Raw genomic sequence first — 12547 nt, forward strand, 5'->3', positions numbered from 1 at the left:
GTTGCTTTGTCGGCTATCGCATCATCAAAGGAAAGAGGCTTTCCATATATCCGGCTCACTGGAGACAATGACTCAAGCGATGACTATGCATATTTGTTGCGGTCAACTGTTATTATATATTATAATTTCTATTACCATAATATGTTGAAGCCAGTTGAGTCAGTGCACTTAAGCACTTTTACTCTCTATTAACTGCGAGGTTTCTGCAAAACCCCTCTCTACGCCCTAACTGGATTATTGTATATCTCTTCATCAAACTAAGCAATAATTAACCTAAGATCTGCATACCTCTTCGAGGAGCCCGTAACCATTCTAAGATTCGATAACGCGGTGTTAGTAAGTCTATCAGTTTTCGTAAATAATTTCAGGTCCATATCCTTCATATATTTTTTGATCGGATCAATCTTAATCTTGATCAATCTTATCACTTCATCAGACTTACCAATAATTACGCTTAGATCTGCATACCTCTTCGAGGAGCCCGTAACCATTCTAAGATTCGATAACGCGGTGTTAGTAAGTCTGTCAGTTTTCGTAAATAATTTCAGGGCTCTATCCTTTATGTATTCTTTGATCGGATCAATCTTGACGTCAACATGCTCTTGAAATGTTTTGCTTGTGTTGAGAACACATTTATCCAGGTATAGCATATACGTGTCGTCAGCGTATAACACCAAAATCGATGGACCTAACATTGGGATATTAGATGTATAAATGTTGTAGAGAGTGGGAAAAGTGGAGATCTCTGAGGAACCCCTGTTTCTATAATTCTGATTGACGAGAGATCGCTGTTGATTTTCGTGCGAAAGGATCTCTCACGTAAGAAGCTGCCGATGATTTTAGTTGGCCTGCCTGGAACACCTAGATCAGACATTTTTACTATCAGGCCATCATGCCAGACCTTGTCAAAAGCTTTATAAATATCAAAAATGATCTTTCCAGTCGACTTTCTTCCACTAATGGCTGTTTGAATCATTTCGGCCGTTCTAGCTAGTTGAAGTGCCGTGGACAGGTCATTATTATCCGGTTTAGGGAAGACAATGACTGTGGCCAGCTTCCAGGTCTTAGGAAATTCATCTAGCCTGAGCATACAATTAATAATGTTAGTGATAAGCTGGATTGCGTTCTCTGGCAGGTTACGTAGGCATCTGTTGTTAATTATATCATGGCCAGGTGCCGACCTAATCTTCAATCTCGCTATAATTTGGGAGATTTCTTCGTTACTGCATACTGCAGTGCCATCATCTGGCTCCTGATCCAAAATATTATTTGCCTCCTCGGAGATACGTTCTTCTTCCTCTGAGTCATATTCTAAGTCTTCATTGGGCTGGAATTCAAGTTCAAGGGTGTCTGTGAAGGTCACGGCTTTTTCTAAATCTGTATATACCAAGCCTGTTCCTCTATGGATGGGTGGTATTACTGGTTTACGCTTCAGGCTGAAGTATTTATTTATGACCCAAAAGGCTGTTCCAAGACCCTTGAGAAATTCACCCTATTTCACGTTTTTAAATATATAAATCTTTTTCCTGATTTCACTTGAAGGACGGTTGGCCTCCCTTCTGCTCTCCGGGTCACCCGTTATTTGAGTAAATTTCCGGATTCTATTTTGATTTCTAATCATGTTTTTAATAGGCTGCGGTAAGTTAAAATAACTGTATGGTTTCCTATATTTGAGGGTGGAGCTATCAGAGGCATGCTTTAATAGATGGGCCAGGTTCTGTATACAGTTATCCAATTTTTCTGAGGTTTCTGGATGGTTTTTGATGCAGCTAACGTCTACCAAGTTCTTGAGCGCGTTCCAGTCGCTGGTAGATAACGTAGGGGTCATAGTGTTCATGGAACAGTTCATGGGAAGAATGAATAGAACCGGTTTATGATCAGAGTCTAGCTCATCTAAAACTTTCATATGCAGGGTATAATCTAGGTTGGACATGCCGAGGTCTATTATATGGCCTTGGCATGTCTATTATATGGCCTGCTTGGTTCCACAAACGGTCGGGTCTACGTCCCGGAGCCACTCGTCATCAACGACGACCAAGAATCGTTTAACATCCCCCAATAGGACTCTTCAAGTGATTGGAATTCTTGTAATGGCTGGTGTCACCTTAGACCTTGCTCCGGATTGGTCTCGCATCATGGTTGGAATTCAAATTTCATTGGCAATTGCTGCCAAACTCCGCCTATTATTCCACCACAAAACCACTCACACCTGCAACGTACTAGCGTAGTCTCCGTAATTAATTGTTCATCCCCTCTCAAAATTCTACAATTCAACTGTAATGGTCTAAGAAGGAAACTATTTGAAATTGCAGCATTCATGTCCTCCAACAACATTGCAGTAGCTGCACTGCAGGAGACTAAACTTTTGCCCAACTTCCCTCTCTTTCCCCCCTCAGGCTTTACACTTATTCGTAAAGGTCGACCTAGAGGCGCAGGAGGTGGCGTTGCTTTTCTGTTGCGGGATTCTACATATCATTTTGAGCTTTCTTTGCCCTCGTCTAATGACGAATACTTGGAGATTATAGGGTTAAAAATTTTCATTGGTAGGTCTTTAAGGTTCCTTGAACTAATCAATATCTATTTGATATCCAACTCTAGCTGCCCTCCGCAGCACACCCCAAATATTTCACATCTTCTAGATGAGGACTCGCGTTTTGTTCTGGGTGATTTGAATGCACACCATTCCCTCTTTTGGTGTTCTAAATGAGGACTCCTCCACTAGGGTAACGCCAACCTGTTCCAGCTCTCCTGATGTCAGTCTCGCAAGCCCTCGGCTTCTCGCTGCCTCGAATTGGAGTGTTGATATAGCTTTAAGCTCGGATCACACTCCCATCACAATTTCTATTCCATCGATCGAGGTCCTCACTGCGGCTGACAAGAAAACCTACAGGAATTTCAAAAAAGCGAATTGGGCCCTTTTCAAAGATATTTCAGAACGCGACTTCAGCAACAGTTCCCTGTCCTCTGATTTGAACAAGGCAGAGAAACAATTTCGCAGCATAATTATCAAAGCTGCCGCCACAGCCGTCCCAGCAGGTAGAATTAAAACCATTAGACCAGGTTTTCTTAGTGACGCTGTGCCTCTTGCTGAAGAACGCGGCAATCTTCGAAGATTGAACCCAACCAATCCACACATAAAAATCCTGAACAATAACATCCGTAAAATGGTGGACGATTATCGTCTTAGTAAATGGAAGGAACATTTAGATAATTGCGACCTCCAAAATGGTAAATTGTGGACTACCATTAAAGCACTTTCTAATCCTCCCTCTTTACTTCCTGGACTAAAGAGGAATTCTTGACTCTGCCCATAAATATCGGTGAAATCAGGATCCCTACCACCACCAAACCTAAAATCCTGGGTGTCGTACTCGACAGTATGCTGACTTTTTCTGCACATGCGTCTGCTATGTGTGACCGGCTGAAATCGCGTAATAATGTGTTAAAAGCTCTCGCAGATTGTTCATGGGGCAAAGATGAAGAAACCCTACTGAGTACATACAAAGCAATAGGACGTCCTATTGCGGCCTATGCAGCTCCAGTATGGACCCCACAACTCTGCGAGACGCAATGGACCAAAATCCAATCATGTCAAAACACGGCATTACGGGCTGCAACTGGCTGCCATAGCATGTCGCATGACGACCACCTTCATGCAGAATCAAAAATGCTTCTTGTAAAAGAGCACAATTATCTACTGTCCCAGCAATATCTTCTCGCGTGCCACACAGATGGTCATCCAAATGGCGTCATGACTAGTAGTGCCTTCCTTCCTAGATGCATTCGTCGATCTCTCCTTTCTTTTAATAATTCTATCGACACCTTTTGTAACGGAGCTAACATCAGTGAGGTCGAATATAAACGTGGACTTACGGCTCTCAACACACCGATGCAGTATCTTCTTCTAGACCTAGGTTGTCTGACAACAAGGTTTTTAATAGGTCTCCGCCTGAAATCTCCTCGGATGAACGCTCTCTTCCTCGTGCAACAAGAACTGTCCTTGCTCAATTGAGATTTCAATTGAGACTCACCCCATTGAAGTGGCCAAGTTTCTCCGGCTGGATCCAGGATGATGATTTATATATACCTCTTCCCTACTCTTCCTCCTCCTTCTCCTTCATTACCCAACTAACTTTTATCCTATTTCCCTACGCATGTAATCGTCTTGTGTTTCCTTTCATGTTTATCTGCTTACAGGTCCTGCGGGTTATAACACCAACAACGTACTTGGCTAATTAAATCAGGTGTCGATTTTTTGGTTACCGCGCCATACTGGCGTACGCGGAAACGAATACACGGACAAACTAGCCAGGAAAGGAGCAGCTACACCGATGTTGGTACTAGAACCTTCTTGTGTACTAGGAAATAATACGCTACTTTCTTTCATAAAAATAAAAGAGAACAGAAATAAAAAGGATAATTGGGACAATATACTAGGATTGAAACAATCCAAATCACTTATTGGTACCTATAACAATAAGTGATACCAGGATTGTATGAACCTATCAAAGGAAAAGCTTAGAATCATTACAGGCATTCTAACAGGGCACTGTAGAATGAAACACCACCTTACAATACTGGGGATACTTACGGATGCAAACTGTAGATTCTGTGAAGAGAATAAGGATAATTCAATATTTTTTATATATAATATTTTGTATAAACATATTAAATTATTTTAATAAAGTTTAGAAATACAATAAAAAATCAATCAATCGTAATTGTTATCACTCTTATCGATTAGTTTGGGTGACAAGTGCAGAAGCTAATTCACACAAAGGGCTAACAAGCTAAACCAGATTAAGGATCTATAGTAAGTTATTACTATATTATGTGTCGTTCACACACAATTATCTGTACAAAGGATTAATATCCATCTTAAAAATATTTCAAATAAAATATGTTACTTTTAAATAAAAATTGAAACCCTTATAAATGAAAAAGCAAGAACACAATATAATTATCATAGTTTTTCAAAAAGCGTTCCCACAGTTGTACTTCATTAAATTTATTAAACGAACAAAGTTTCATGTATAACAATATATACATACAGTATATATTTTTTATATAAAAAATTAACCTAAAATAGAGTTTTGTATTCAAATAGAAGTACTATTAATTTTTATTTAATTTTATTTCAAGTTTTTCATATTGTACAGTATTATTCGAATAACATTAGAAACAGTTTTTTAATTATTTTTAATTTTTAGCGATCAACGTTCATTTAAGTAAAACACTGATCGATTTGAATCAAACATTGCGGTTATTTAAGATGTAATGTGAAAAACAAAATGCAATGTTGTGGTCAAGTTACTAAGTTAACTGTTTCTAAGTTAATCTTAAAAATGAGTACCACTACGGTGTACTGTGTTTAAAAAAAGGATTAAAATGACTACCCATTTTAAAATCTTTACCACGTCTTTTTTTCATCTCGTCAAAGCGATTGGACATTCCGTATAGTTCTTTTGGAACTGCTTGGCCAGCTTCTTCCAAAATACGAATGAGATCCTTTGCAATAGCCCAATCCGAGCGTGTTATATAACTTATGGCAGTGCCGGTTCGCCCAGCGCGTCCAGTTCTACCAACACGATGAACATACTCCTCAATGTTACGCGGAAAATCAAAATTAATAACATGACTAAGAAAAAAAAAATTTTTCACAACTTCAGTTTTTAATACTACTAAGCACTTACGTGATGTCTTCAATGTCTAAACCTCTTGAAGCAACGTCTGTTGCTATTAAAATTTGTATGTCACCTGAGGTTAGATCAGCCAGTGCTTGTTCTCGATCGGCCTAAAGAAAATTTGTTTAAGTATATAAGAATTTTATGCACAGAGGCATTACTCTAATAAAACTAATGTATTATGTACCTGATCACGAGAACCATGTATACATTGTGTTAACAGGCCTTTCAGAGATAAATCACTAGACAAGTCGTCAGCACGAGCTCGTTTAGAACAGAAGATAATAACTTTATCGCTTGATTTAAGGTTTTTTAAAAATGTCAGGACCTGTAACAGGAACAAATACATTTTTCTTCAAAGTTTTCTTTATTTAACTTTTCAAATAATATTACCGTATTAAATTTGTCCGCATCATCCACGAGTTCTACATTTTGAGTCACAGAATGAGTGGCAGTTAAATCAAGTGAGCCAACCCATACCTGAATAGGATTGTTCATATAGGTTTCGGCCAATCTACTAACACATGGTGGCCAGGTGGCACTAGTCATGACGGTCTGCCTGTCAGGGCGTATGTCAAGTAGAACTTTTCGAATCTGTGGCTCGAAACCCATATCCAGCATACGGTCCGCTTCGTCTAATATTAAATATGTAACCGATGTAATATCTACAACTTTAGCTTGAACCAAATCATTAAGACGTCCAGGCGTACAAATTATGCATTCAGCTCCTTCTCTGAAATCTCTAATCTGGTCACGACGACTGCCACCACCATAAATACATACACTGAATAAGAATTTCATTATTGCTTATTTTTTTATTCATTTGTTTTAAATTATTTCTTAACTTACGCTTTTATTCCACGGAACGAGTACTTGTTAACTTCTTTTGCTATTTGCTGTGCTAATTCGCGTGTTGGAGCTAAAATTAATATATTTGGACCATTGCGTTTCGCACGTGGTGTAGTCTGTCCATCAGTATGAATCAAAGCAGGAAGCAGAAATGCTAAAGTTTTTCCAGTTCCTGTTTGGGCAATACCTATCATATCCTCGCCTCTCAATAATATAGGCCATGCTTGCTTTTGTATAGGAGATGGTTCCGTAAAGTTTTGTTTCTTCAACTCATCAAGTATATCAGGATAATCTTTGAAACAGTGGTCGAATTTGTATATTGGTTTCGGTATATCAAGACACATTTGATCTTCACTTGTTTTTAAACGTGAAACAATTATATTGTTGTTTACTAAACGCATTTCATTGACTTCTTCCTCTGTCATAACAGCGATTTCCTTGACTTCTTGATAAAAATTTTTTCTCAGCTTTGGAAGATGCGCCCACTGCAACTTACGATATTCTTCCTGTAATAAAAAATATTTCATATGGGCAAAACAAATAAATCGATATCTTCATTTGTGGATTGTTAATATTTTTCTTACAACTTTTCTATTTAGAGATTCCCAATCGATAGGCTGCAATACTTCCTTCTTTTCAGTACCACCAATACATACATTTTTTGTAGGTAGACTTAATCTATTTTCGCCATTTTCTCCCTAAATAAATTTTATTATGAGCTACTATATTATATCCATACGCTCGTTGTATGTACGTCATACTTACAGATTTCGGAGTTGCAACCTGAATATTGTCATTTCTGGAAGAAGCACTAAAACGAGGCACGAATGATTTTTTTTTAAATTCAACTTTGGGATTGTGAGAAACTTCGTGATTTTGAGATGAAACATTTTTATTTTTATTTTTATTTTTATATTTCTGATCAGAGTGTTTTATAATTTCCAAAATGTATTTAACGGCATCGTCAACATTTTTTCTATTACGACCTTTCACAGTTACTATATGGTTGTCACTATTTATATGTACATTGACGTTGAACTTTGTTTTAATGCTTTTTATGTTGGAGCCGTTTAGGCCAATTATGGCACCAATGTAAGCTGGGTCAGTAGGAAATTTTTCTATAATCTCATTCAAATTGGACATGTTTGCACTTAAAACTCCATACACATTCCTTTTAGGTGGATCATCATCCCACATTATTTCCAAATCATCCATTTTGATGTCAGCAAAACCTACAAAAAAGAATACCTCAATATTATATTCATTTTTACACAAAACCAACTAAATTTCAAACATTCAAATTGAACCAATTTTCACGAAATCACGAATTCACGAATTCACGAATTTACGAATTCTCAATCATATCAAATGAAACGGTTTTTGAAATTAACTATTAAAAGTAGAAATATGTGTTCTTATAAGGATTATTGAGAGATAAAGCAATGCCAGTTTTTTGTTTTTGATTTGTATGTTGAAAATCATGCTGTCACTTTCTTAAGTCTCATCACGCAGTGGCTCTATTGTTTCTTGTGACTTTTACTGAAATTCATTCCTATATAAAATGGTAATATGTGAAATGCAGATTTTATTTTTTGCAAATAGGGCCACATAACCTTAAAAACACCATTGCTCAAACAAACAAGTATTTTTAGAAAATTTCATTATTAATTGAAAATATTTAATTGAAAAAAGTTGCACATATATTCGATTTGAAGTCCCGCATTTTATGAAGCAAAATACATACCAGTAATAAAACTAAAACCGAAACTTAATCGAAAAAACACAAGCCAAAAAACGATTCGACCACCGACGCGTCTCTTGAAAAAGTAATAAATGTAGAAGAAAACTTGTTCCGTTCCCGTTCTTTCAAAATTAATATAAGTATATTTGGCAGCCCATAGACAGATTTGCTTGAGATTGATGTAACTATATTAATTTGGTTTATGCTTTATGTGCACAAACCAATTTCACAAAGGAATATTCATTTGAAATGATTACACAATCCGATTGGCACATTATTTAATAATGTAAAAAATCCACATACAATTTTAATACTACATGTGTTCAATAATAAAAGTTTTATCAATGTTCTGGCAATTTCGTATGACTCATTGCTGACGTTTCTTATTAATGAACCGGTCAGCATTCTGATAAGAGCGTCTCTTTATATAATTATACACCTATACCTCGGTTAACAGCCATTTCGTGCAACAGTAGACTCGATTAACGATCTAGCCGTATTTCTGACAGTGTTTCGCTTAACAGTGAAGAAACCGATAAATATGCCTTTTATAATGCAAGCAATGGCTGGTTTAATGATCGATATGCCAAAAAGTTTTCTGGAAGAAGTACAACATTATAAATTCTATTGTAAACACAGACAACAGTGCATTCACACAGTCTCGTTTAGCCGGTTTTGCACATTATAATCACTAATGAGTATGATATACCATACAAAGAGCTTTCATTAAAAAGGAGCTCATTTACTACAAATCAGCACATTTAAGACCAAAAATGTCGAACGCAACCCTTAAAACTAATGGTTGATTTGCTTGTTTGTTTATTCAAAATCACGAAAGAACAGCAGTGAGTTAGAGTTTCGGGAGAGGCGCCATCCAACTAAAAGTATTTCCAGGGCCCATCATGAAATGAAGCATCGTTGCTGCCGCCATGCTCATCTCCACGTCCATCGGCAGATCCAATATGATCTTCACATACATCGCTATATCCAATATCTATGTCGGATGACTGTGAAACACCTGCAAAAGAAAGAAATAAAGATAATATAAATGAAACTCTTTTGCAACACTTTCAGAATCTGATAGATGTGGAGAACCGTCACATCGCACTGCAAAAATGCACAGACGCAAGGTTTTTGAATTTAATGGAAGCAAAAAATGTTGCTTTGTCGGCTATCGCATCATCAAAGGAAAGAGGCTTTCCATATATCCGGCTCACTGGAGACAATGACTCAAGCAATGACTATGCATATTTGTTGCGGTCAACTGTTATTATATATTATAATTTCTATTACCATAATATGTTGAAGCCAGTTGAGTCAGTGCACTTAAGCACTTTTACTCTCTATTAACTGCGAGGTTTCTGCAAAACCCCTCTCTACGCCCTAACTGGATTATTGTATATCTCTTCATCAAACTAAGCAATAATTTACCTAAGATCTGCATACCTCTTCGAGGAGCCCGTAACCATTCTAAGATTCGATAACGCGGTGTTAGTAAGTCTATCAGTTTTCGTAAATAATTTCAGGTCCATATCCTTCATATATTTTTTGATCGGATCAATCTTAATCTTGATCAATCTTATCACTTCATCAGACTTACCAATAATTACGCTTAGATCTGCATACCTCTTCGAGGAGCCCGTAACCATTCTAAGATTCGATAACGCGGTGTTAGTAAGTCTGTCAGTTTTCGTAAATAATTTCAGGGCTCTATCCTTTATGTATTCTTTGATCGGATCAATCTTGACGTCAACATGCTCTTGAAATGTTTTGCTTGTGTTGAGAACACATTTATCCAGGTATAGCATATACGTGTCGTCAGCGTATAACACCAAAATCGATGGACCTAACATTGGGATATTAGATGTATAAATGTTGTAGAGAGTGGGAAAAGTGGAGATCTCTGAGGAACCCCTGTTTCTATAATTCTGATTGACGAGAGATCGCTGTTGATTTTCGTGCGAAAGGATCTCTCACGTAAGAAGCTGCCGATGATTTTAGTTGGCCTGCCTGGAACACCTAGATCAGACATTTTACTATCAGGCCATCATGCCAGACCTTGTCAAAAGCTTTATAAATATCAAAAATGATCTTTCCAGTCGACTTTCTTCCACTAATGGCTGTTTGAATCATTTCGGCCGTTCTAGCTAGTTGAAGTGCCGTGGACAGGTCATTATTATCCGGTTTAGGGAAGACAATGACTGTGGCCAGCTTCCAGGTCTTAGGAAATTCATCTAGCCTGAGCATACAATTAATAATGTTAGTGATAAGCTGGATTGCGTTCTCTGGCAGGTTACGTAGGCATCTGTTGTTAATTATATCATGGCCAGGTGCCGACCTAATCTTCAATCTCGCTATAATTTGGGAGATTTCTTCGTTACTGCATACTGCAGTGCCATCACCTGGCTCCTGATCCTTCTTCTTCTTCTTCTTCTGAGTCATATTCTAAGTCTTCATTGGGCTGGAATTCAAGTTCAAGGGTGTCTGTGAAGGTCACGGCTTTTTCTAAATCTGTATATACCAAGCCTGTTACTCTATGGATGGGTGGTATTACTGGTTTACGCTTTAGGCTGAAGTACTTATTTATGACCCAGAAGGCTGTTCCAAGACCCTTGAGAAATTCACCCTATTTCACGTTTTTAAATATATAAATCTTTTTCCTGATTTCACTTGAAGGACGGTTGGCCTCCCTTCTGCTCTCCGGGTCACCCGTTATTTGAGTAAATTTCCGGATTCTATTTTGATTTCTAATCATGTTTTTAATAGGCTGCGGTAAGTTAAAATAACTGTATGGTTTCCTATATTTGAGGGTGAAGCTATCAGAGGCATGCTTTAATAGATGGGCCAGGTTCTGTATACAGTTATCCAATTTTTCTGAGGTTTCTGGATGGTTTTTGATGCAGCTAACGTCTACCAAGTTCTTGAGCGCGTTCCAGTCGCTGGTAGATAACGTAGGGGTCATAGTGTTCATGGAACAGTTCATGGGAAGAATGAATAGAACCGGTTTATGATCAGAGTCTAGCTCATCTAAAACTTTCATATGCAGGGTATAATCTAGGTTGGACATGCCGAGGTCTATTATATGGCCTTGGCATGTCTATTATATGGCCTGCTTGGTTCCACAAACGGTCGGGTCTACGTCCCGGAGCCACTCGTCATCAACGACGACCAAGAATCGTTTAACATCCCCCAATAGGACTCTTCAAGTGATTGGAATTCTTGTAATGGCTGGTGTCACCTTAGACCTTGCTCCGGATTGGTCTCGCATCATGGTTGGAATTCAAATTTCATTGGCAATTGCTGCCAAACTCCGCCTATTATTCCACCACAAAACCACTCACACCTGCAACGTACTAGCGTAGTCTCCGTAATTAATTGTTCATCCCCTCTCAAAATTCTACAATTCAACTGTAATGGTCTAAGAAGGAAACTATTTGAAATTGCAGCATTCATGTCCTCCAACAACATTGCAGTAGCTGCACTGCAGGAGACTAAACTTTTGCCCAACTTCCCTCTCTTTCCCCCCTCAGGCTTTACACTTATTCGTAAAGGTCGACCTAGAGGCGCAGGAGGTGGCGTTGCTTTTCTGTTGCGGGATTCTACATATCATTTTGAGCTTTCTTTGCCCTCGTCTAATGACGAATACTTGGAGATTATAGGGTTAAAAATTTTCATTGGTAGGTCTTTAAGGTTCCTTGAACTAATCAATATCTATTTGATACCCAACTCTAGCTGCCCTCCGCAGCACACCCCAAATATTTCACATCTTCTAGATGAGGACTCGCGTTTTGTTCTGGGTGATTTGAATGCACACCATTCCCTCTTTTGGTGTTCTAAATGAGGACTCCTCCACTAGGGTAACGCCAACCTGTTCCAGCTCTCCTGATGTCAGTCTCGCAAGCCCTCGGCTTCTCGCTGCCTCGAATTGGAGTGTTGATATAGCTTTAAGCTCGGATCACACTCCCATCACAATTTCTATTGCATCGATCGAGGTCCTCACTGCGGCTGACAAGAAAACCTACAGGAATTTCAAAAAAGCGAATTGGGCCCTTTTCAAAGATATTTCAGAACGCGACTTCAGCAACAGTTCCCTGTCCTCTGATTTGAACAAGGCAGAGAAACAATTTCGCAGCATAATTATCAAAGCTGCCGCCACAGCCGTCCCAGCAGGTAGAATTAAAACCATTAGACCAGGTTTTCCTAGTGACGCTGTGCCTCTTGCTGAAGAACGCGGCAATCTTCGAAGATTGAACCCAACCAATCCACACATAAA

General features: G+C 38.4%; 1 protein-coding gene across 1 annotated transcript; it reads right to left on the reverse strand.

Moving 5' to 3' along the window:
• Window positions 1-5151: 5151 nt before the first annotated feature.
• Window positions 5152-8415, reverse strand: LOC119663589 (probable ATP-dependent RNA helicase DDX43). The gene is made up of 8 exons (XM_038073201.1): window positions 8278-8415; window positions 7299-7765; window positions 7118-7231; window positions 6534-7039; window positions 6078-6468; window positions 5872-6012; window positions 5694-5794; window positions 5152-5638 (listed from the first exon to the last, which is right to left on the reverse strand). Exons 2-8 carry the CDS (start codon window positions 7746-7748, stop codon window positions 5356-5358), a joined length of 1986 nt encoding a protein of 661 aa, XP_037929129.1. The 5' UTR covers window positions 7749-7765; window positions 8278-8415; the 3' UTR covers window positions 5152-5355.
• Between the last annotated feature and the right edge of the window lie 4132 nt (window positions 8416-12547).

Source organism: Teleopsis dalmanni, unplaced genomic scaffold, assembly GCF_002237135.1.
Source record: "Teleopsis dalmanni isolate 2A unplaced genomic scaffold, ASM223713v2 unscaffolded_contig_0616, whole genome shotgun sequence".
Taxonomy (NCBI): domain Eukaryota; kingdom Metazoa; phylum Arthropoda; class Insecta; order Diptera; family Diopsidae; genus Teleopsis; species Teleopsis dalmanni.

Excerpts from the sequence above, each read along its gene's own strand:
- LOC119663589 (XM_038073201.1), bottom strand. The coding sequence starts at position 7,748 with ATGGATGATTTGGAAATAATGTGGGATGATGATCCACCTAAAAGGAAT. Across the intron at positions 6,469-6,533 it reads TCGTTCCGTGGAATAAAAGC|TGTATGTATTTATGGTGGTG; the intron begins GTAAGTTAAGAA and ends ATTCTTATTCAG. Across the intron at positions 5,639-5,693 it reads TTAGACATTGAAGACATCAC|TCATGTTATTAATTTTGATT; the intron begins GTAAGTGCTTAG and ends TTTTTTTCTTAG.